Source organism: Scyliorhinus torazame, chromosome 11 (genome assembly GCF_047496885.1).
Source record: "Scyliorhinus torazame isolate Kashiwa2021f chromosome 11, sScyTor2.1, whole genome shotgun sequence".
NCBI classification, from domain to species: domain Eukaryota; kingdom Metazoa; phylum Chordata; class Chondrichthyes; order Carcharhiniformes; family Scyliorhinidae; genus Scyliorhinus; species Scyliorhinus torazame.
The window spans coordinates 71,034,338-71,059,958 of record NC_092717.1 but is presented as its reverse complement, the minus strand read 5'-3'; the positions used below and the strand labels follow the sequence as shown (position 1 = coordinate 71,059,958).

General features: G+C 46.4%; 1 protein-coding gene across 3 annotated transcripts in view; it reads right to left on the bottom strand.

Moving 5' to 3' along the window:
- enpp2 (ectonucleotide pyrophosphatase/phosphodiesterase 2) overlaps positions 1–25,621 on the bottom strand; it is a 291,596-nt gene that overhangs the window by 193,569 nt on the left and 72,406 nt on the right. For all 3 annotated transcript variants that reach the window (XM_072467399.1, XM_072467398.1, XM_072467400.1), the window contains 5 exons: positions 24,519–24,644; positions 16,896–16,956; positions 13,029–13,126; positions 9,909–9,988; positions 8,420–8,539 (listed from right to left, as the gene is read on the bottom strand). In XM_072467399.1, the coding sequence (XP_072323500.1) occupies positions 8,420–8,539; positions 9,909–9,988; positions 13,029–13,126; positions 16,896–16,956; positions 24,519–24,644 (485 nt within the window). The remainder of the gene's footprint in view (positions 1–8,419; positions 8,540–9,908; positions 9,989–13,028; positions 13,127–16,895; positions 16,957–24,518; positions 24,645–25,621) is intronic.

Sequence of the window (25,621 nt, the reverse complement as noted above, 5' to 3'; positions counted from 1 at the left end):
ACCATAGGTTTGCCCCAGGGAGGCTGGACGGAGGATTCCAGAGCTGGCACCGGGCAGGAATCAGGAGAGTGGGAGATTTATTTATAGATGGGACGTTTGCGAGCTTGGGAGCGCTTGAGGAAAAGTATGAGCTGCCCCTGGGAAATTTCTTTAGATATATGCCGGTGAGAGCATTCACGAGACAACTGGTGAGGGAATTTCCGCTGCTCCCGACATAAGGGATCCAGGACAGGGTGCTTTCGGGGGTGTGGGTCGGGGAGGGCAAAGTGTCAGAGATATACCGGGAGATGAGTGGAGGAGGGGAGGAGCTGGTGGGCGAACTGAAGGGAAAATGGGAAGAAGAGCTCGGGGAGGAGATTGAGGAGGGTTTGTGGACTGATGCCCTAAGCAGGGTAAATTCCTCTTCCTCGTGTGCCAGGCTTAGCCTGATCCAATATAAGGTGCTGCATAGAGCACACATAACGGAAGCAAGGTTGAGCAGGTTCTTCGGAGTGGAGGACAAGTGTGGGAGGTGCGGGGGAAGCCCGACGAACCACACACATATGTTTTGGTTGTGTCCGGCACTGGAGGGGTATTGGAGGGGAGTGACGGGAGTGATCTCGAAGGTGGTGAAGGTCCGGGTCAAGCCAGGCTGGGGGTTAGCCATATTTGGGGTAGCGGATGAGCCGGGAGTGCAAGAGGCGAAAGAGGCCGATGTTGTGGCCTTTGCGTCCCTAGTAGCCCGGCGTAGGATTTTACTCATGTGGAAGGAAGCAAAACCCCCCGGACTGGAGGCCTGGATAAACGATATGGCGGGGTTCATAAAACCAGAGCGGATGAAGTTTGCGCTGAGAGGATCGGCTCAAGGGTTCACCAGACGTTGGCAACCGTTCCTCGACTACCTAGCGGAACGTTAGAGGGAAGATAGATGGCCAGCAGCAGCATCCCGGGGGGGGGGTAAATTGTTTGTGTTTTTGGAGGGGGAGAGGGGGTGGGGGGAGCATTACTTCGTCTTATTTGGTTAGTTTACTATGTTAGTTAAACAATGTTATATAGCAGTTATCATGTTACCATTTTTGTTGATTTGTAAGGGAAAAAATTGTGTTTGAAAACTTTAATAAAATATATATTTTTTTAAAACACTGCAGTTCACCCATTGGTGACAAGGAACAGCACCTCATTCAATATTCAGGATCCCTCCCTGTGGAGTTCAAGCGTACCTAACCCCAGATCACAAAGCAAACCCAACAGCCTTGTCTTTCCTATCCTCCCCCCTGAAACTCACACCGTTCCCAGGGCAGCAGCTTAATGCTTTCAACGCCTCCCTCCCACAAGCACCACACACTCTGCATGTGCACTGGGCTCAAAATTCATGTCTGGAAATGTATCCTGGATGTTTACACTCAACAGTTTGATGTCTATTCACACATGTGTTCCATCTGAAAATGTATAAAAATGATGAAAACCCTTTTCTGAAAGAACTTGTATATGTACATGGTGCCTCAGGGTACATAGAACATAGAACGATACAGCGCAGTACAGGCCCTTCGGCCCACGATGTTGCACCGAAACAAAAGCCATCTAACCTACACTATGCCATTATCATCCATATGTTTATCCAATAAACTTTTAAATGCCCTCAATGTTGGCGAGTTCACTACTGTAGCAGGTAGGGCATTCTCACTACTCTTTGCGCAAGAACCTACCTCTGACCTCTGTCCTATATCTATTACCCCTCAGTTTAAAGCTATATCCCCTCGTGCCAGCCATTTCCATCCGCGGGAGAAGGCTCTCACTGTCCACCCTATCTAACCCCCTGATCATTTTGTATGCCTCTATTAAGTCTCCTCTTAACCTTCTTCTCTCCAACGAAAACAACCTCAAGTCCATCAGCCTTTCCTCATAAGATTTTCCCTCCATACCAGGCAACATCCTGGTAAATCTCCTCTGCACCCGCTCCAACGCCTCCACGTCCTTCCTATAATGCGGTGACCAGAACTGTACGCAATACTCCAAATGCGGCCGTACCAGAGTTCTGTACAGAGGCAACATGACCTCCTGACTCCGGAACTCAATCCCTCTACCAATAAAGGCCAACACTCCATAGGCCTTCTTCACAACCCTATCAACCTGGGTGGCAACTTTCAGGGATCTATGTACATGGACACCTAGATCCCTCTGCTCATCCACACTTCCAAGAACTTTACCATTAGCCAAATATTCCGCATTCCTGTTATTTCTTCCAAAGTGAACACCTCACACTTCTCTACATTAAACTCCATTTGCCACCTCTCAGCCCAGCTCTGCAGCTTATCTATATCCCTCTGTAACCTGCTACATCCTTCCACACTATCGACAACACCACCGACTTTAGTATCGTCTGCAAATTTACTCACCCACCCTTCTGCGCCTTCCTCTAGGTCATTGATAAAAATGACAAACAGCAACGGCCCCAGAACAGATCCTTGTGGTACTCCACTTGTAACTGAACTCCATTCTGAACATTTCCCATCAACCACCACCCTCTGTCTTCTTTCAGCTAGCCAATTTCTGATCCACATCTCTAAATCACCCTCAATCCCCAGCCTCCGTATTTTCTGCAATAGCCTACTGTGGAGAACCTTATCAAACGCTTTGCTGAAATCCATATACACATCAACTGCTCTACCCTCGTCTACCTGTTCAGTCACCTTCTCAAAGAACTCGATAAGGTTTATGAGGCATGACCTACCCTTCACAAAGCCATGCTGACTATCCCTGATCATATTATTCCTATCTAGATGATTATAAATCTTGTCTCTTATAATCCCCTCCAAGACTTTACCCACTACAGACGTGAGGCTCACCGGTCTATAGTTGCCGGGGTTGTCTCTGCTCCCCTTTTTGAACAAAGGGACCACATTTGCTATCCTCCAGTCCTCTGGCACTATTCCCGTAGCCAATGATGACATAAAAATCAAAGCCAAAGGTCCAGCAATCTCTTCCCTGGCCTCCCAGAGAATCCGAGGATAAATCCCATCAGGCCCCGGGGACTTATCTATTTTCAGCCTGTCCAGAATTGCCAACACCTCTTCCCTACGTACCTCAATGCCATCTATTCTATTAGCCTGGGTCTCAGCATTCTCCTCCACAACATTATCATTTTCCTCAGTGAATACTGACGAAAAATATTCATTTAGTATCTCGCCTATCTCTTCAGACTCCACACACAACTTCCCATCCCTGTCCTTGACTGGTCCTACTCTTTCCCTAGTCATTCGCCTATTCCTGACATACCTATAGAAAGCTTTTGGGTTTTCCTTGATCCTACCTGCCAAATACTTCTCATGTCCCCTCCTTGCTCGTCTTAGCTCTCTCTTTAGATCCTTCCTCGCTACCTTGTAACTATCCATCGCCCCAACTGAAACTTCACATAGGCCTCCTTCTTCCTCTTAACAAGAGATTCCACTTCTTTGGTAAACCACGGTTCCCTCGCTCGACGCCTTCCTCCCTGCCTGACCGGTACATACTTATCAAGAACACGCAGTAGCTGATCCTTGAACAAGCTCCACTTATCCAGTGTGCCCAACACTTGCAGCCTACTTCTCCACCTTATCCCCCCCCAAATCACGTCTAATGGCATCATAATTGCCCTTCCCCCAGCTATAACTCTTGCCCTGCGGTGTATACTTATCCCTTTCCATCATTAACGTAAATGTCACCGAATTGTGGTCACTGTCCCCAAAGTGCTCTCCTACCTCCAAATCCAACACCTGGCCTGGTTCATTACCCAAAACCAAATCCAACGTGGCCTCGCCTCTTGTTGGCCTGTCAACATATTGTGTCAGGAAACCCTCCTGCACACACTGTACAAAAAACGACCCATCTAATGTACTCGAACTATCTCTTTTCCAGTCAATATTTGGAAAGTTAAAGTCTCCCATAATAACTACCCTGTTACTTTCGCTCTTATCCAGGATCATCCTCGCCATCCTTTCCTCTACATCCCTAGAACTATTTGGAGGCCTATAGAAGACTCCCAACAGGGTGACCTCTCCTTTCATGTTTCTAACCTCAGCCCATACTACCTCGGAAGATGAGTCCCCATCTAGCATCCTCTCCGCCACCGTAATACTGCTCTTGACTAGCAGCGCCACACCTCTCTCTCTTTTGCCTCCTTCTCTGAGCTTACTAAAACACCTAAACCCCGGAACCTGCAACATCCATTCCTGTCCCTGCTCTATCCATGTCTCCAAAATGGCCACAACATCGAAGTCCCAGGTACCAACCCATGCTGCCAGTTCCCCTACCTTATTTCGTATACTCCTGGCATTGAAGTAGACACACTTCAAACCACCTACCTGAACACTGGCCCCCTCCTGCGACGTCAAATCTGTGCTCCTGACCTCTATACTCTCATTCTCCCTTACCCTAAAACTACAATCCAGGTTCCCATGCCCCTGCTGCATTAGTTTAAACCCCCCCCCCCCAAAGAGCACTAACAAATCTCCCCCCCAGGATATTTGTGCCCCTCAGGTTCAGATGTAGACCATCCTGTCTGTAGAGGTCTCACCTTCCCCAGAAAGAGCCCAGTTATCCAGAAATCTGAATCCCTCCCGCCTGCACCATCCCTGTAGCCACGTGTTTAATTGCTCTCTCTCCCTATTCCTCATCTCACTATCACGTGGCACGGGCAACAACCCAGAGATAACAACTCTGTTTGTTCTAGTTCTGAGCTTCCATCCTAGCTCCCTGAAAGCCTGCCTGACATCCTTGTCCCCTTTCCTACCTATGTCGTTAGTGCCAATGTGGACCACGACTTGGGGCTGCTCCCCCTCCCCCTAAGGACCCGGAAAACACGATCCGAGACATCACGTACCCTTGCACCTGGGAGGCAACATACCAAACGTGAGTCTCTCACGCTCCCACAAAATCTCCTATCTGTGCCCCTGACTATAGAGTCCCCAATTACTAATGCTCTGCTCCTCTCCCCCCTTCCCTTCTGAGCAACAGGGACAGACTCCGTGCCAGAGGCCCGTACCCCATGGCTTACCCCTGGTAAGTCCCCCCCCCCACAAGTATCCAAAGCGGTATACTTGTTTCTCAGGGGAATGACCGCAGGGGATCCCTGCACTGACTGCTTCTTCCCAGTCCCTCTTACAGTTACCCATCTATCTCCAATCTTTGGTGTAACTAATTCCCTGAAGCTGCTATCTATGACCCCCTCTGCCTCCCGAATGATCCGAAGTTCTTCCAACTCCAGCTCCAGTTCCCTAACTCGGTCTTGGAGGAGCTGGAGATGGCAGCACTTCCTGCAGGTACAGAACTTGTATATGTACATGGTGCCTCAGGGTACAGAACTTGTATATGTACATGGTACCTCAGGGTACAGAACTTGTATATGTACATGGTACCTCAGAGTTTCACAGCTAATTGAATACTCCTGAAATGTAGGCAACAATGGTAAGAAGAAAAATGGCTAAATAATCTGCTTTTTCTTCATAATATTGGCTGAAGGATAAATGTTGGCCAGAACATTGGGAAAAGGGACCCGTTTTTCTTTGAATTGTACCAGGGGATCTTTTACAGCCATCTGAGAGGCCAAATGGGCCTCAGTTCAATAATCCAAATGACAACACTTTTGCCAGCACATCATTCCAGCTGAGATTCTGTACTGGAACCCCCTGAATGGAGCTAGATAGGTCACAAGATACTGGCTCATTTAGCAACTGCTACCACTGAGCCAAGGCCAAGGGGTTCCTCAGATCCTAGGTCCAACCATCATCAGCTGCTACAGCATTTGACCTTCCCTCCATATGGCCCAAAATGGGGATGCCGCTGACTGTTACAGAATGTTCAGTCAATTCATAACTTCTCAGATACTCTCGCCGGGGTTGCAGAAGGGAGCGAAGGCAGATGTCCTTGCCTTTGTCTCTTGCCCGGAGGCAAGTTCTGCTGGGGTCCAGGTCTCCTCCTCTACCCAGCATCTTGGTATGGTTGGGTAACCTAATGAAATTCTTGTACCTGGAGATAGTCAACTACAACGTTAAGGGGTTGATTAAGGGGTTCTACTGGAGGTAGCAGCTAGTCATTACCTACTTTAAGGAATTAGTCACCGTCAGTTTCTATGGGGGTGAGGGCGGGGGGGGGGGGGGGGGGGGGGGGGGGGGGGAAGAGGATTGTTACTTTTTTAGTTTTCTCTCCTCTCTGTGGATGAGGTGTGTACAGTTGGTTGGGGCTTTTATTATGTTGGTTTTGTGTATCATCTGCTGTGGGTAATGTGGGTTTTGTTATAATGGGCAGAATTTAACAGAAACATTTCTCAGTTCACTTGTGGTGGGTTTTGCAGGAGGTTTCCCACCGCTATCACTTTTGTGCCCCTGGGGAGTTTCTCACTGGTTTAGCCCACACTTGGGGCGCCCACCCGAAGACCAGACATTCTGGCCTGAGGTCAACGAAGCTTTACATGATTCCCGCACTGTCTATGGTGATCTTACGGCGAGCACAGCAGAATAATCGAGCCTGAAGAATTTTTTTCAGCACTGGGAAACTGAACTCTCAGAGATCAGGCTGCCATTTTGAAAGGGTTTCCCGATCTCTAAATGAGCTTGCACCCCTTACCCATGGACAATGTCATCCCCCACACACAAGGACATTACCCCCTGCCCCCCCCCCAAGTGAGGACACTCTGTTATGGGTCCCTGGGGTCCTCCATCTTCAGGCCCTCCACATCCCCTTACAGGCACCCCCCTTCCAGGATCCCCACAAATCATTTCCCGCAACCGCCCAGAGGCCCTTACTTACCTGTCCTGCACCCTCCCCCCTTCATACCTCCTTTCATCCTCCTTTCTTGGGCATGGCTCCCTCGGGCCCTGACCCTTGGCAAGTACCACCCAGGCACCTGGGCACCCTTACACTGCTACCCCGGCATCCTGACAGTGTTACTGCCACCTTGGCAGTGCCATCCAGGTACCTTGGCAGTGCCAAGGCAGCAGTGCAAAGGGGCAATGCCAAGGTGACTGCTTTTCATGGGGAGGGCCAGGGAGCCATCCTGCACTATCCCTGGCCACCCAGGGGCCTCCGATGGGCCGGGAGATCCCCAGTTGTGCCGTTCCACCTGGTCCACGTTTGTGTGGACCCGCACTGAATGGTGGCCAGCTACAGCCTTGCTGGGGAGGCTGGTAGATCTCGGGAGGCCAATAGATCCTGGGTAAGCCTGCCTACATAGGCTTGAAACCTACATGGGCACGCGCCGTTTCGTCACGCCCTTTTGGATGGGTTTCTGATTCCGATACCTTCCGAGACTTGGGTATATCCCAAGGCTGCTGGGACGCCCATGGGAGCCCTCTTCCGGCATCTGCCGGCCGCGTTGCACTCGAGCGAGAGCACAACGCAGCTGGTAGATCACACCCAATATTTATTGTAAAATGGAAATACTCTAATTAAAAATAGATATTTTTTAAACTTCTCAGATACTCTAGCAGCCTATTTCATACACAGCTAGACCTGGACAACTTTCAGGATTGGGCTAGTAAGTGGCAAGTAACATTCAGACCATACAAGTGAGAGGCAATGACCACGTCCAACAAGAGAGAATCTAACCATCTCTCCTTGACATTCAATGGCATTGCTGAATCCCCATTATCAATATTCTGAGGGTTACCACTGACCAAAAACTGAACTGGACGAGCCACATAAATACTGTGGCTACAAGAGCAAGTCAGCAGGTCCACTATCTACAAGGCATAAGTCAGGAATGTGATGGAATACTCTCCACTTGCCTGGATGAATGCGGCTCCAATAGCACTCAAGAAGCTCGGCACCATCCACAACAAAACATTCCACTTGATCGGCACCCTTTCCACTGACTTAAATATTCACTCCCTCCATCAGTGATGCAAAATAAACAACATGCACGACAGCAACCACCGAGGCTCCTTTGACAGCACCTTTCAAATCTTCAACCTCGCCACTTAGAAGGACAAGGGTAGCAGACATATGGGATCACCACCACCTGCAGGTTTTCCTCCAAACTCCCAGCTAACTTGGAAATATATCGCTGTTCCTTCAAGGTGGCTGGTTCAAAGTCTTGGAACTGCATTCCTAACAGAGCTGAAGGTGACCTACACCAGATGACCTGCAGGGGTTCAAGAAGGCACCTCACCACTGTCTTCTCAAGGGCAATAAATGTTAGCCAGGCCAGTGGCGCCCACTTCCCACGAAGAATAATAAAAAGTCGAGTATAATAGATTGGTTCATGTAAACTTGTTAGTTCTGAAATATTGAATTTACATGTACAGATAAAACAAAGTCCTGCTACCTTTCATTTTCTGTCTTTAGTTTGATTATGAAATGTTAATTAAACATTTCCACTGGAAAATAAAAGTGCACTTAAATTAGGAGGCAAATTGTCCTGCTTTTTCCAGCCAAGGTTTCAGAATAAGAGACACTCAGAACTTACTGGTTGTCCTCCCCACCATCGAGGATTGAATTTTTCTCGACCTCGAAGACTGAAATTGGCATCAAACACAGGATCGTGCATCAAGTTGCCAACAATTCCATGTGATTCAGGATAAAGTCCCTTTGTATGAAAAACCAAAGCAAATTGATTAGACATGAGCTTTACTCGTCAGAATTTACACAACCTTTTCACACTAAGTCATTTCACTAGGGAAAATATACATCTAAAAGCCGAACACAGCAAATTAGTGCTGGAGTTCAAAGCTGTATTTCTAAATTATTTATGTAGTAGCAAAGAGCAGGAAAACTAACATTTGTGTTTGCTGGCAAAGAGAAAACAAATTTTAAATGAATTTAATAATCTAACATAATTCTTTGCTGTATTTCAGTTTCCAATGTATTGCTCATTCACTAATTTCAAAACCTGGGCTACACACTCTACATAAAATGTGCCGAAATTTTGAAAGAGGGGATAAAAGGTATTGACACAGCATTAATGAAAACACTATTGCCATTAATGAATTCCATATATTTCCTTTTCCTACGCAGACAGGGTCTCTACTATGTCAGTACTTTAAGGCTTGTTTATCATGAAATTAGTTTAAATCAGGGTCATGAGCATAGTCATGATCAACAAAAAGGCAAAAAATGGAGAAGAAAAAGGATTTCACATAATTATCAAGACAGATATTTTTTACTCTTCACAGAAGTTGCTGGCCTGATTACTTTCCAGCTCCTGTTTAAGCTTAATGTGTCATTAAAAAGAAATAAATCTCCAAACCACCAGTCTGACCATTTTTCCTTCTAATAATTATCTCGCTGAAGGGGTTGACTGCAGAATTTAGCATGATACCATCTGCACCAGCAAATCTCCAATATGTTGGTACCCCATATGTGAGCTATCGACATGAAAGATATCACAGCTAAGCTCACCAGAAAGTTCAAGCATGAACTTTCAGCAGGGCCACTAACAGCAATCAGAGCTGAAAGAGAAACATTTAAAAAAAGAGAAAACACTGGAAACAAACAACAGGTCTGTCAGTAGCTGGAAAGGAAAAGAAAAGACGGGTTAACTTTTCAAGCATAGATCTTTTGTCAGGCTTTACTGTTTTTATTTCAGCAACTGAATTCCTGTTTTTCCTCTCACTATCCCAGGAACTTTTGGGTGAATTGAAGATTTCCCTTACTGCCGAAAATGATGTTGGTAAAATTGACACAACGAGGATATATACTTGAGATTTTCTGAGTATATACCACATCATGCAGTGCATACATCTACAGGGTTGTCATGTGAACGACCACCATTCCATATACAGCATGAAGGGAATAGTTTGTGTCATACAAAAGTGCACACTGAAATTAAACTATACTCAATTTGAATTCAAGCAAGTTGTTCATAATGTAATTCATTTGTCAATAGATAAAGAAATTGGCTTACAATGAAAATGCATAGTTTAAGCACAGCTAGTGATACAAAATGGAACACTTACAGTAGCAAGGGTGTACATATTGGGGAAGGTTTTTGTCGGATATACTGGCCTCATGTAGGGGGAGTGAGTTCCACAGGATCCTAAATACAAAGAGGTTTGTTACTATCTGTAAAAAAAAGTCTGTTGCAACATTGACGCAATGTCATTGATTGCTACCAGGAAGAAACACTCACGTTTGGTGTCCTACAAGCCATGATATGTCACTTAGATTTGATATGTAATTCTCTGAAATTGACAACTTGCACAATAAAAATTCAGTTACATTTGAAAATACTAAGCATCTGGATTCATTTTTCAATCACGAAGCTCATGCAGATTTGGGTGAAAGATGTGCAGCAAGATGTGTACATCTGGAATTCATTCAATTACAAGTTTGTAGTTCTGTCCAAAGCCCAAACCTTGCAACAGTGGAATTGAGGGAAGTCAACAAAATGAATATGCAAAATATTTACTCTGCTGTATTAATATACGTAACAATTCACGTACTACGAAATCCTTTTTGAACAGATCCTAACTTTAAACAACATTCTAAAACAAATGATGACATATCAGCACATAAACACAAAAGTAAACCACTGTTGATGCTGAAAATCTGAAATGTAAACAAATATTCCAGGAAATACTCAGCCGGTCAGATAGCATCTGTGGAGAGAAACAAAGTTAACGGCTGGGATTTTCCAGCCGTTCATGCTGGCGGGATCTTCCAGTCCCACCATTGGTGAACTCCCGGCGTGGGTTTCCCAGCGGTGAGGGGCGCACTCAATGGGAAATCGCGTTGACAACAGTGGGGCCAGAAGATCTCGCTGCCGGCCAATGGCAGGCTGCCTCCACCACCGCTAACTACGCAGCGGGTTGTGTGGAAAGTCCCGCCCTGTGTTTCAGGTTGATGAACACTCGGCAGAGCTGAAGAAAGTTAGAAACGTAAGTGTTTTTAAGCCAGTGAAATATAGGATAGGGCAACAAGAAGACATGGAAAGGTTGTGATAGAATCGAAGGCTGGAGAGATTAAATAACGAAAGATATCTTAATGCAAAAGTCAAAGAGATTGTTAATGAGTATTGAAAAGAAATAGATGTTCCAGGTAGGCATGAATGGCTATAAGGCAGCCATTTGAATTCAACATGAAACAAACAAGCCAGCATTAAAAAACACATAGAAGATTGAAGATGAGGTGCTGATCCCCAGGCTTGCTTTGAGCATCATGGGAACACTGTTGTAGGCCATGGACAGAAATCGGAGCTGTTCTGCAAAATGGTTCTCTCCCCCCACCAAGTCGATGTTTGGTCTCCACAATTTACAGCAGACCTTATCATGACCAGTGAAACAGTAAACTCAATTGAAAGAAGTACAAATAAATTGCTGCTTTCAGTTGGAAGATGAATTTGGCGGCTTGGATGGTGAGAAGGGATCAGCCACCCTTCAGACATCTCTCCTGCTTTCATTTCTATTGAAGTCAATTGATATAAAAACCAGGAGAGATGTCAAACAGACTGTCCACTTCAATATCAGGAATTTTACACAACTGCAGAGGGCAGGATCTACCCCCATTATGTCCACACAGTCTACTTGGATTTTGCAATGTTTTAATTAATCACAATAAAACCGTTATATAGCAAATAAAATACAAGACATTTGTATGCTGTTACTGTAGAAACAGAAGGGTTCTATTTTCTCCAACAGCCTGTGTTATTTTTAGGTTTTCAAAGAGTACAGGGTTTGATTCAAACCACAGATATGTTTAACTTTACTTGTGAATGGTATATGACTTTGTGCAAATCAATCAAAGCTGAAGGGCAGAAGACACATTTACATTGAAGGGGTTAACTCTTTCCTATTTGGAAATGTTCATTATTATCCATGGAAAACTTCCGGACCTATTTTGGGCACATTGAAAGATAAGCAGGAAGTGCTTTTGTGTTTCACAGCATAAGGCTTGAAAACGAATTATCAGTTGAAACACTCCTCTCTACAGCTAGGGCTCAAATGTGATTGACACAGATTTGAAGGACAAGTAGGGAGACAGTCTTCAAATTGAAAGATGCCCATTTTCTGAGATTGTGTTCTGCAAAGTTAGTCTTTGCCAATGGGCCCTTTTGGGATCTGCACAAAAAAATAGTGTAGAACCCAATGCTCAGTGAAGATTTTTGCATTGCGCGTCAGTGAACCTTCATCCAATCAACTGTCTCAGATGGTCTACATGAGCTTTTCAACAGCTGATTATCTTCAATGGTAACCCATTTAGAGATGGAGGGACTGTGGAGAGTGGCGTAGAATAACGATTACATTTTAAAGTACTTTACCTTACATAAATTTGTCACCTTTAAAAGTGATCTGGATGATTCCAAGAGCCCTATAGCATAAATAGAGTTGATTTACTAAGTTTGGAGAGGATCCCACTTTTTAAAATGCACCATTCATGGTGCTGGAGTCGGTCCGAATCAACTCAGAATTTATTCATTGCAGTTTCTTTCAGGAATTTTGAATGCCCTGATGTAATTATGTTGCGTTGATTGGTATTTTCAAAGCGTACTTCTGCTTACAGGGAGTTATCTCAAGGACTTGTCTGAAATAACGAGTGAGTTGCGTTAATCAAGCAGTTTCAGGGAAGCAGGAGAATCAAAGAAGCCACTCTCGAGGAGTGAACCGTCTGAGTTTATCAATAGCAACATTTTTATTCATAAATTTTCTTTTATCACTTTGAAAGTATAACCAGACATCTTAAAACTAATTAAAAGCAAAATACTGCAGATGTTGGAAATCTGAAATAAATACAGAAAATGCTGGATAAACTCGGCAGATCTGGCAGCATCTGTGGAGCGAGAAACAGAGATAACGTTTGGAGTCCTTGTGAGTCGCAATAAACTCAAAACGTTAGCTCTGTTTCTCTGCACAGATGCTGCCAGACCTGCTGAGTTGATCCAGCATTTTCTGTTTTTATTATCTTAAAAATATTGCTCTCTGTGAGAATATTATAGATGAGTTCATTTAGTTAATAGTTGTATAATATTAAAATTCATTTATATTCAGAATTTGCATGTTTGCAGACACATGCCATCTTTTAGTAGGCACAAACAGTGACTTGAACTTACTAAAATAAAGTTTTACTAGAAAGAGCCTTACTTAATTTTTCAATGTTGGGCATGATCTTGCCTCCTTTCTTCATATATGAAGCCCGAAACCCATCCACAGAGAAAATAATCAGTGGTGGACGAACAAAGCTAAAATGTGTAACGCGTAAATGTTAAAGCAAGGGATCCATTAAAAAAAAAGCTACATTAATTATGCATTTCCTACATTCAGTAACTAAAAGTATTAATCAACTATACGTGAGCATTTCTTCTGCAGATGTCAAAAATATATAACAGTAAAAGTATGAACATAATCTTTGGGAGGAAGTGGCATAATGGTATTTGTCAATGGACCGGTAAACCAGAAACAGGTAATGATCTGGGGATGCCACGAAACAATAACAAAAAACAGCCAAACTAAATTTCAATAACAATCACTAGTAATGGCAGGGGCTGTTTAGCACAGGGCTAAATCGCTGGCTTTTAAAGCAGACCAAGGCAGGCCAGCAGCACGTTCAATTCCCGTAACAGCCTCCCCGAACAGTCGCCGGAATGTGGCGACTAGGGGCTTTTCACAGTAACTTCATTTGAAGCCTACTTGTGACAATAAGCGATTTTCATTCATTCATTCATTTTTCTTTCATTTCATGATCACTCATTTGTGATCTGTCTTGTCCTATCAATGAACGATGTGATTCTCTGTGGTTACATTCACTTATAATAAACTGTGGAGGTTAGATCATGTTAGCCAATGTAGGCAAACTAATTTCTCTGTTCATTCTGTGAGCAATCATTTGAAATTATTTTCTAGCATTAATTCCAATTCTCTTCCCAAACCTCTCTCCTGTTCTTACCGCCAGCCACTGGCGTGTTTAGAAGGATTTTCAGGTTGACGCACTCAACCTGTTTGGTCGGGTAATGAACGCCCCTTCCTTTGCCATCAAGTCCTGGGGTGGGACTCAAACCCAGAGCTTCTGGCTCAGAGGCAGAGATGCCTGCTACCTAGCTTAGATGGTGGATTTTGTTGAGACATGTAAGCAGATCAATAGCACATTTACAACACAAAGATTGGCATGTCCAAACTGAAAGCAAGGGTTGCTCATAGTTTCCAACCCACTGCTCTATCTCATTTCACCCACTCATCATAGTTCTAAATGCTCTGCCTCTCCCAGATGCCAGACCGGCATGAGGATTTGACCACAGTGCTTTGCTTTTCTGGGAGAGAAATGCGGATTGTTCTGCAGATAATAACAAGCAAGTGCTATCATAGAATCATAACATGGTACAATACAGAAAGAAGCCATTCAGCCCATCATGCTCTGGTGGAGCTATCCAATTAGTTCAAAACCCTGTAATTGTTTTGCCCTTCCAGGTATTTATCCAATTTCCTTCTGAAAATTAGCATTAAACCTCCGTCTACCATTCTTTCAGGTAGTGTAATCCAGTACACAATAACTCATTGCATGTTTTTCCCCTCCTGTCTTCTCTGGTTCTTTCAATCATTTCAGAGCCGTATCCTCTGGCGATTGACCTTTCTGCCACTGGAAACAATTTTTTTTCTAATTTACTCTATCGAAACATTCCATGATTTTGAATGCCTTGATCATAAGACCATAAGACATAGGCGCAGACATTCAATCATGGCTGATATTTTCTCATCCCCATTCTCCTGCCTCCGCCCCATAACCCCTGATCCCCTTATTAATCAAGAACCTATCTATCTCGGTCTTAAAGACACTCAGTGAATTGGCCTCCGCAGCCTTCTGCGGCAAAGAGTTCCACAGATTCACCACTCTCTGGCTGAAGGAATTCCTCCTCATCTCTGATTTTACAGGATCGTCCCTTTAGTCTGAGATGTTGTCCTCTGGTTCTAGTTTTTCCTATAAGTAGAAACATCCTCTCCACGTCCACTCTATCCAGGCCTTGCAGTATCTTGTTTCAATAAAATCCCCTCTCATCCTTGTAAACTCCAACGAGTACAGACCCAGAGTTCTCAAACGTTCCTCATACGGCAAGTTCATTTTTGTGAACCTCCTCTGGACCCTTTCCAAGGCCAGCACATCCTTCCTTAGATACGGGGCCCAAAACAGCTCACAATACTCCAAATGGAGTCTGACCAGAGCCTTATACAGCCTCAGAAGTACATCCCTGGTCTTGTATTCTAGCCCTCTTGACATGAATGCTAACATTGCATCAAATCTCCTCTCAATTTTCTCTATTCTTTGGAGAACAACTCCCGCTTCGCCATTCTCTCACATACTACTCACCCCGAACACTAATCTATACCCTCTTCTGTACTCTCTCTAAGGACTTGACATTCCTCCTAAAGTCTGATGTCCAGAAGTGTCAGAGTCCGACGAGGCCTAAGCAATGTTTTCTACAGGTTCAATTTGTGACCTTCTCACCAGCAACATACTAGCCTGGACGTGCTGCGCAACTGTGATGTATTGTTCAGCACAATTACAAATTGCATTCAGTGTAACGGGCTTCTGCAATCATTTGCACTAGTTTTATAAATATTGCACTAAAAGCCCGCCTCACCCACAAAATGACCATGACCCCAGGATGAATTTATCAGTATTGAGAGTTTCTGCTAATTGTATTTGTTTGTGAACCTTTAAGTAGGCCCCAAAAAGATTAAGCTGCATCTTTTGGTTGATACAATACATATAGAGACATTTTGAAAGGTTTTGAATGAATTTTTCAAAACAAAATTCATAAGGAACTGTCAACTGTACCCCAATCAAAATAGTTTTGTCTATTTTTAATGTCATTTAGTAACTTAAAATCTGATCACTCATAGGTGGTGGATTGACAATGTGATTCAAAATGCTTATTGTTTTGTGACAAACCCATTTTAAGCTGTATTAATTTTGCTGCACTAAGTTACTTCTCTTAACTACATCAAGGAATATTACTCAAAGCAATTTTTCTTTAAAATTATCTTTTTTTTAAAAATCAATTTAGTCTCCCCAATTCATTTTTTCCATTTAAGGGGCAATTTAGCGTGGCCAATCTACCTATCCTGCACATCTTTGGGTTGTGGGGGGGCGAAACCCACGCAAACACAGTGAGAATGTGCAAACTCCACACGGACAGTGCCCCAAAGCCGGGATCGAACCTGGGACCTCGGCGCCGTGAGGCAGCAATGCTAACCACAGTGCCACCGTGCTGCCCTTCTTTAAAATAATCTTTAACAACAGAACCCAACAGACTGGTTCATGGCAGATTTTGCAATTAGTGATACCGAAATGAATTTAAGTGGAAATGAAATGAAGTGAAATGAAAAGAAAATCGCTTATTGTCACAAGTAGGCTTCAAATGAAGTTACTGTGAAAAGCCCAGAGTCGCCACATTCCGGCACCTGTTCGGGGAGGCTGGTACGGGAATTGAACCGTGCTGCTGGCCTGCCTTGGTCTGCTTTAAAAGCCAGCTATTTAGCCCTGTGCTAAACCAGCCCCTAGTGGAAACCTGGGATTTAAAATTACTTTCAGAACAGGAGCAATTTTGGCCACATTTTGCACCAAAATCGGCAATTACATCCAAGGTGGAAACACTAGCCTACTATTGGTAATGGAATACATTTGTTGAATGTAACACCAACATGTACTGCAGTACAGTAACTTCATTGCAGTGTTAATGTAAGCCTACTTGTGACAATAAAGATTATTTTAAAAGATAATAATATTAAAGGGGAACATGATTAAATTCAGCATGTTGCTGAATCTACACCAAAATAGTGATTGCTGAATTATGTTGATCAGTTGCAGACCTGATCAAATTGATTATTATAATTGAAGTCTAATTTTCTTACTGAAGCCTACATTATTAAATACAATAAGCACTGCAAAAATAATTCCCATAGGAAATTTATTTTTGCAGGGCTCAGTTTCAACTATGAATATCGGACTGAACTTACCCTGCTGGACAATCTGGTGTCTTTAAATCTTCACAATCTTCATCAACCCAACGTGTCGCACCTAGTGTCAAAGTTTATCACATATTTAAAAAATATTAAGACTATAGCACTAACATGCAATAAAATATGATGGGAAATCTAAGATATGTTATTCCAGACTTAATCATTGCCTGCGCCCCCCCCCCACACCCCCCCCCCCCCCCACCCACCCACACCCCCCCCCCCCCCGACCCCCCGCGTGAGGAGGAAGGTATGGGTCCCATCCCGGAGCCTCCAACAAGGTATGTGCTGGAAACAGCAGCCCTTCTGAATCCCTCCCACCTGACACATCTGATGGGCAGCGGGCAGAACAGGGTGACACGCCGTCACCTGTGACACTCGAAGATCGGCTGGGCCCATCCAGGCCCAGGCCCTCCAGAGGATGCCAGCCAAGGACATAATAGGGCAGAGGGCGAGACAAGCAGCAGGCTGCCTTCACCCATGATGTGCAATATGAGGGAACACCTAGAAGGAGTGGGAGGCCACGGAGAATCAAAAGGTTAGACGACACTTAATTTGACACAGGTGTAGTTGAATAGAGTGGGTCGGGGGAAGGGGACACACCGTAGATATGCACAATTAAACACATCCACCATCAGTCCATTCTGCCTCTCGTTGTTGACCCATGGGTGGGAAGATTGGGCTGGGCTGGTCTTAGGCTGTGATGATGGGGGTGTTGGGGGCTGTTCAGTACGCATTGAGCCAATGGATGTCCCACAGGGATCCACCCTCACCGAGAAGTGACGGGCCATGGGAGCCGCATTGTGAGACAGCCATGTATGACAGCATTCCCAGTCTATGAACCCAAAGCTTACTCCATCCCCATTCCCCGCCCCGCTACTTCCCCCCCCTGCCAAAATGATGTGACCCTTGAGAAGGAGTCCCCATTACACAACCAGGGATCATCTGAGCACACAGTGGTATGTTATCTCAAAGACAGGAGTCAGCTTTTGTCACACAATGAGGGGCGCGATAAAATATTAAAAACCCAAGAATTTTTTTTTTTAAATGGGGAGCACCCGAGCTCATCTCACAGCGAGTCATCATCATCCTCTGTCTCGTAGACAGGCATGCTTATACTGCCAGCCCAGAGCCAACACCCTGTTGTGATGCTAAGATGACTCTCGGAGGGGGAAGAGGGAGCTGTGGTTGTTGGAAAGGGTGAAAGGCTAAGGAGAAAGTTGCGGGGGGGGGGGGGGGGTAGCTATTTGACAGAAGGGACTGAGGGCAAGGTCTGAGGGATGGGATGTGGGGGGGTTTGGGGTGGGGGGGTTGTGATGGCGATAGAGTTGCCGGTGTTTTGGCCTCCTGGCCGGCAAATCAAGAGCTGATCAGGTTCTCCCTGGTTCAACGGCCGTGAAGAAGTCGTTCCTCGGTCTGTCGAATCAGCTCCGCGTCTTCGTCCGGTTCATCCTGGACACCATCATCGTCCTCTTCTGACAAGGCCTGTCAATCATCCCCCTCCTCCAACATGTCGCCCCACTGCTGATGTGCAGGACACCACAATGTACCCTCTAGCAGCTGTACTAGACAGCCCCACCAGAGCAGTCCAGGGAGTGGAAGTGCATCTTGAGGAGCCCGATGACGCTCATGGTTGCTGAGTGAGCATTGTTACCATGCTTCTCCACCCTAGTCTGGAGCCTCTACACAGGCATGTGGTTTTATCGCCCACTAGTCAAACCTCGCCCCAGCAAGGGCCTCAAAGGTGCCGGAACCTCCAAGTGCGCTAGGATGTATGCCTCACGCACGTTGCGGGGGTATTGTGCACAGACATGCATGATGCATTCAGGGAGTGGAAGCCCATCGTGTTAGTGAAGGGCACTCCCTGTGGAGCTGGTGCTCTGGGGGAGACATGTGTGCCATTAATAACCCCCTGAATCTGGGGCATACCAGTAAATCCAGCAGCCCCCGCATCCTGGTGGGCCTGGTCCTGGTTAAAGTCAATGCAGGTAGCTACCCAGGCTCACAGGGCACCCGTGACATTGCAGATGCGCCTTTTCATGGACATTTGTGAAATCCTTCACACGTCCCTGCACAATTCTTGGGACGAGCCAGAGGCATAAATTTGGAGGCCAGCCGTCAAGCAGACGGCCATCAGGAGCGGATGTCCTCCTCCTGAAATGAAATAAAATGAAATGAAAATCGCTTATTGTCACAAGTAGGCTTCAAATGAAGTTACTGTGAAAAGCCCCTAGTCGCCACATTCCGGCGCCTGTTCGGGGAGGCTGTTACGGGAATTGAACCGTGCTGTTGGCCTGCCTTGGTCTGCTTTCAAAGCCAGCGATTTAGCCCTGTGCTAAACAGCCCCTCTCCTCCTTGTCCTCGCAGTGCCAGGCTCACCACATCTGACACAGGTGGTACACAGGCTCCTTGGCAAAGCAGAGACAATGGCGACACAGATGGTCCTACAACTCCTCGAAGAATCAGCACCAATGGTATAAACGTGGCCTGTTGTGGTGCTGCCTTCGTACCTCTTCCTCGATCTGGTGGATGGCTGGTCCCCACTGTTCTGGGGGGTCTTCCCTGGACTGGCCCTGGCACTCTCGCCACTGTGCATTTGCCATGGTAGCAGTGGCTGGGTAGATAGTGAGTGTGGCAGGCTGAGTTCCAAATTCCATTTCTGTGTGTGGCGAGAGACAGAGACTGTCAGCAAGGTGAGGCTTCCCTTGACCATCCAAACCCCCCAAATGACACGGTCATCCTGAGTTTGACTGCTCAGCTACCCTCACCATTCCCCCCCCCACCCAGTTTCTCACCAGAAGGGTGGCAGCTGGTCGTGTGGTGGAGACATTCATATTGTGCAGGCATGCAGCCCTATGCTAAGAGACTGGTATGCGGGCACATCCTACAGATGGGGTCACTGAGGGATGTGAGCCTTTGATGGGATTTTGGCTGCAATGTGATGTGGAGCCTGGGTTTAACACAGACGTTGTGACAGGGAGCTGTTCATGTTTCCTGTGCGGGTCCTAGATTCATACAGTCATACCGTGTGATACCAATCAGGCGGGGTTGGCATACAAGACCTGGAGAATTCACCTGATCCTTGGGAGTGGGTTAGCTGATAGTCTCACTAGTGAGGCTGATACTCTGAGAGGGGCTGTGTGCCAACGTGGGTTTCAGTGGCCACCAGTGCATGTGTCCTTTGTGTGCGGTTAGCTCTGATAATCCCCTGCTTCCTCTGTTGTGGAGCTGTGCACCTAAGGAGTGCAAGGAAGAGTCCAACACCAGTGGTCTGGCGATTGAGCCACGTCCAACACCCTGATTATTTTGCTGATACATGAGGGTTTCCAGATGGGTGGGGTAGATGGATATCTACATGATCAGGAGACCTCAAAGCATTTTAAGAATACTGTCAGCAGTCAACAGTTTAACAGTCAGAAGCCTGTAAATTACACCTGAAAGGTGAGTTGCGAGTATTTTACAGCAACAACGGGAGGCTCAGCCACGGCACCCCGTTCCTGAGGGGGCCATCCCAGGTTCACACCCTTGCCACCAAGTCAATCCCCATTAGTCCCAGAGTCCAGACACACTGGGTGGGGGAGTCCGAAGACAATGAAAAAGGTACTTACCTCCTCGCTCCCCCTCATAGCACATAGCGCAGGACCCCCATTTGTAACTACTTGCACCAAATCATGCCCATGTGACTGCCAGTTATTGTGGGGGGGCGGGAGCATAATGGGGGGGGGTGGAGATTTGGTCTTCTAGCCCGTTAATCATATTTGAATGAATGCATATGAGCTGTTAACATATTCCCGCTGGTGCAGGACAGTATGCCCATTATGGCCGGCGGGGCAGGACTGGAGGGCGGGTCTGCCGCCCAGTACCGATCCCATTTTTGGCCTGACACGAGATTCCCAATCGCCGTGGGAAACGGAGAATCCTGCCCATTATGCAGCAAGTTTTCTCACATTCAGTCCTTATCAAAATGCTTGAATTTTCCGTCCATTAAAATGTACAACAATCAAAGTAGAAAAAAAACCTCTACAGGTATTATGCAAAATCATCTTTCAAGTTTTAAAAATTATGCTAGAATACATTGACAAAAATTGGGGGGAAAAATTGTTTTCAATAAAGGGTTGCTTAAGTCTGAGAACGTCTTCACAACTATGAATTGTAAAAATGTACAACGTACATTCAGCTCAAACATTTTACATTTTTATGGTCAATAAACCTACAATATAACAGAAAATCCTTGTGAAACCTAACTAGAGTAACTCCCAGTCCTGTAAAAGTATCAAAATGTGTTCAGTAAAGGAGGTCAACATCATTACAACTTCAGCTACTGATACCACAATTTCTCAAAAGCATTAATTTGTTGAGACAGCTGGTCCGTCATTCTCCCACCCCCCGCCGGGTCGGAGAATGGCCGTTGGCCGCCGTGAATCCCGCCCCCGCCGAAGTCTCCGGTACCGGAGATTGGGCGGGGGCAGGAATCGGGCCGCGCTGGTTGGCGGGACCCCCCGCTCAATTCTCCGGCCCGGATGGGCCGAAGTCCCACCCAGAAATTGCCTGTCCCGCCGGCGTAAATTAAACCTGGTATTTACCGGCGGGACCAGGCGGCGTGGGCGGGCTCCGGGGTCCTGGGGGGGGCGCGGGGCGATCTGACCCCGGGGGGTGGCCCCACGGTTGCCTGGCCCGCGATCGGGGCCCACCGATCCACGGGCGGGCCTGTGCCATGGGGGCACTCTTTCCCTTCCGCCTCCGCCATGGCCTCCACCATGGCGGAGGGGGAAGAGACTCTCCCCACTGCGCATGCGCGGGAAACTTTCAGCGGCCGCTGACGCTCCCGCACATGCGCCGCATTTCCGTGCCAGCTGGCAGGGCAACAAACGCCATTTCCGCCAGCTGGCGGGGCGGAAATCCCTCCGGCGCCGGCCTAGCCCCTCAATGTTGGGGCTCGGCCCCCAAAGATGCGGAGCATTCCGCACCTTTGGGCCGGCGCGATGCCCGTCTGATTGGCGCCGTTTTTGGCGTCAGTCGGCGGACATCACGCCGATGGGGGAGAATTTCGCCCCTGATGTTTATAGAACACGGGCGGGATTCTCCGCATTCGGATGTCCGCCGACCGGTGCCAAAAACGCCGCGAATCAGTCCGGCATCGTGCCGCCCCAAAAGTGCGGAATTCTCCGTATCTTGAGGGGCCGAGCCCTCACCTTGAGGGGATAGGCCCGCGCCGGACTGATTTCCGCCCCGCCAGCTGGTGGGAAAGGCCTTTGGTGCTCCGCCAGCTGGCGCGGAAATGACATTGCCGTGCGGCGCATGAGCGGGAGCGTCAGCGGCCGCTCACGGCATCCCCGCGCATGCGCAGTGGAGGGGGTCTCTTCTGCCTCCGCCATAGTGGAGACCATGACGAAGGCGGAAGGAAAAGAGTGCCCCCACGGCACAGGCCCGCCCGTGGATCGGTGGGCCCCGATCGCGGGCCAGGCCACCGTGGGGGCACCGCCGAGGACACCGGAGCCCGCCCACGCCGCCTTGTCCCGCCGGTAAGAGAGGTGGTTTGATTCTCGCCGGCGGGACAGGCATTCCAGCAGCAGGACTTCGGCCCATCGCGGGCCGGAGAATTGCCGGAGGGGGGCCCGCCAACCGGCGCAGCACGATTCCCACCCCCGCCGAATATCCGGTGCCGGAGAATTCGGTAACCGGCGGGGGCGGGATTCACGCCAGCCCCCGCCGATTCTCCAACCCGGCAGGGGGTCGGAGAATCCTGCCCCACAAGTCAAAACACTATACACCAACCCAGCCCTGTCGCCATAATTCTTCATCCTAATTGTTTTTTAAATTCCTCAAAACATCAACAAATTTCTTCTGGAAACTTGGAAGTCTAAAAATTATTGCTGGTGCTATTGGTGGATGAAAACAAAAGGGTAATACCCAAGTTAAAATTATGGGCATAAGATTATCATATGAAAGTACAGTAGCATTTCTATTATCTGGCATTCGTAGGGAATGGGTGAGGCCAGTCAATCAGAAACGCTGGTTGCCTAAAGTTCCGCATTTTCAATCAATCAGAAAACGTCAGGGTGATCATGTGGTGATGCGGGTGTTGGGATCACACAAGAGGTGCAGGAGAGTGCAAATCTAGTGAGTGGCACTGAGGGAACATGGTACTGTAAAACAGTGTGGGATGTTGAAGTCAGAGCGGGGGCAGACTACAGGTAACCAGTCATGCGTTTAGTGATTATTTTAGCAGCCGTGTGAGAGTAAGGCTGATATAAACATGTGTCACAGCCAACTTGAGAGAGATGAGAGACATCGCCAATCAAAAAAATATCTGACATAACTTCTGGTTACTAGAGCATGCCGGATAACAGAAATTTTACTGTGCTGTCCACTTACATCACCTGGTCAGTTTTAGTCTTCAACCTTCTTCATTTCTGCCAACTTCAAGAGGGAACGTATTACAAAGCACGTTTCCTCACATTCAGTCCTGTTTCTTCCACACAGCTACAAGACTCCTCAACGACTCCCCATCGGACTGATCTGTTCCCGGTAAGAACACTATTCACGACGCCCTATGCTGCTCTTGCTCATGTATTTGCTTTGTTTGGCCCCTTGTTCCGCACTGTAACCAATCACTGTTTTGTCGATGTACCATTTGTCAATGTTCTCTGTTGATTATTCTTGTGTCTACTATGTACGTACTGTGTACGTTCCTCGGCCGCAGAAAAATACTTTTCACTGTACTTCGGTACATGTGACAATAAATCAAATCAAATCAAAATGCTTGAATTTTCTATCCATTCAAATTTAAAACCAGAAATTAGGTGCCCTGACCATTGTAACCAATTATTGATTATCCAATCAATCTCCCGTGGGCCTGAATAATACTCCCTGAAAATGGGAGCAAAACACACACACGCACCAATGTATTATTGGGCCAAATGATGTTGGGTAATGTTCCCAGTGCCATAATGGAGTTTGTGATAATATGGTTAGTGCGGGTCTGGATGTCAGGGGCTTTCCCGCGTTGTGGAAATTGAAGGTAATAGGCCAGTTGTAATCATTAAAAAGGCAATCGACTGACATAATACCTGCAGAACGGAATAAAACGCTTTCAGAGTGGGATTTCCGCCAGCCGTATTTCCTGTTTTTTCTTTAGGCAGGCTGTATTGCTGGGTTGTCTGAGGGCACGGTTAAATCTTGGCTGTTCAGTGTTCTTTGGCTGCTGGAAGTGCTTCGTGGAAGAAGTAGACGTATGTTGACTTAAATTTGTGATCTGAGAACCTGAGACCTGGTGAAGAGAGGTCCATTCTGCATTCCACTGCTAAAGAGGCCAGAGTGCCCTTTAAATTATGGGCTGTGACCTTGATCTGGGTTGCAGCCGAAGAATTCCAATGCCGGATACCCTACCCTACTGCTCTGATTGGCGGGATACTCTCAGTCTGTGGCCCAGAAACCGTCCAACACACTTAATTGGCCTAATTGACATTTCATTCAGTGTCTTTGGGAGGGGAGTGCTCAGAGGTCTGAATGCCAGCTACTTCCGGTTGTGTGCCAATGCGCCAACGCACACTATTCAGCCCGTAGAGTGAGATTCCCACTGCTTTTGGAGTCTCAAAAAATTATGAAATAGTCAGAAATTACCTTTGCATGCAACTTGATAGTTGGTGCAGCAATCTCCCCTTGTCATGCAATCTTCAGAACACTGGCAAACATATTCCTCATTCCGTGCTTCCCCACAACGCTCCTTGCTGCACTCCCATGCTCGACCTAGAATATGTGGCAATACCTACATTATTAGATAAATTCGGAGCAGGTAGGGTGTTCAGACCAGGGTTTTCACATTATCATTTATTTCCTTAAATTTTAATAGCATTTTTGTTTCATGTAAATTAATCATAGAATTATAGAATCCCTACAGTGCAGAACGAGACCATTCAGCCCATCACGTCTGCACCAACCCTTTGAATGTGCACTCTACCCATGACCACACCCACCTCCACCCTACCCTATCCCATAACCTAATCTGCACATCCCTGGACATGAAGAAGCAGTTTATCATGGCTAATTCATCTTTGGACTGTGGGAGGAACCCAGAGGAAACCCACGCAGACACGGAAAGAATGAACAAATTCCACATGGACAATCACCCAAGGTCGGAATTGAACCCGGCCCACTCCACTGCCGCTGTGAGGCGGCAGGGCTAACCACCGTGCCACCCCTCCCTTCAACAGAGTGGAGGTGAGATGGGAAGAGTTGCAGGGAATGGTAGGAATGAGCCAAGGTACATATGTAGTCAGAGATTCCCGACCAATAATCAGGTAAGCCACGGAGAAAACTGGCAGCTAATTTTCATTTTTATTTTTTCAATTCCAAGGATTTAAATCCAACAAGCCATTTGGAATGCTATCAGGATCATTAGTGTAAATCCACGAAACAGCCTCAATGTTGAAACCACTGAAAATTAATATATTGAGTATTTTATTGTAGGTAATTTGATAACTTGTGAAGTCACTGACACAATTAACGAACAGTTTCACCCACATACATAATTAGTCTTGCGTGGAATTCTGTGACCCGTCTACTATGTTTAAAAATAGAAATCAATGACAAACAGGAAAAATAATTGTATATAGTATTTGGATAATAAGACAAATGTATTGAGCAGAGTACTATGAAACTTAAGAATAAAACAGATACTACTGGATTTTAAACTAATTGCTTTGTTCCTTATGGCTAGAATTAAA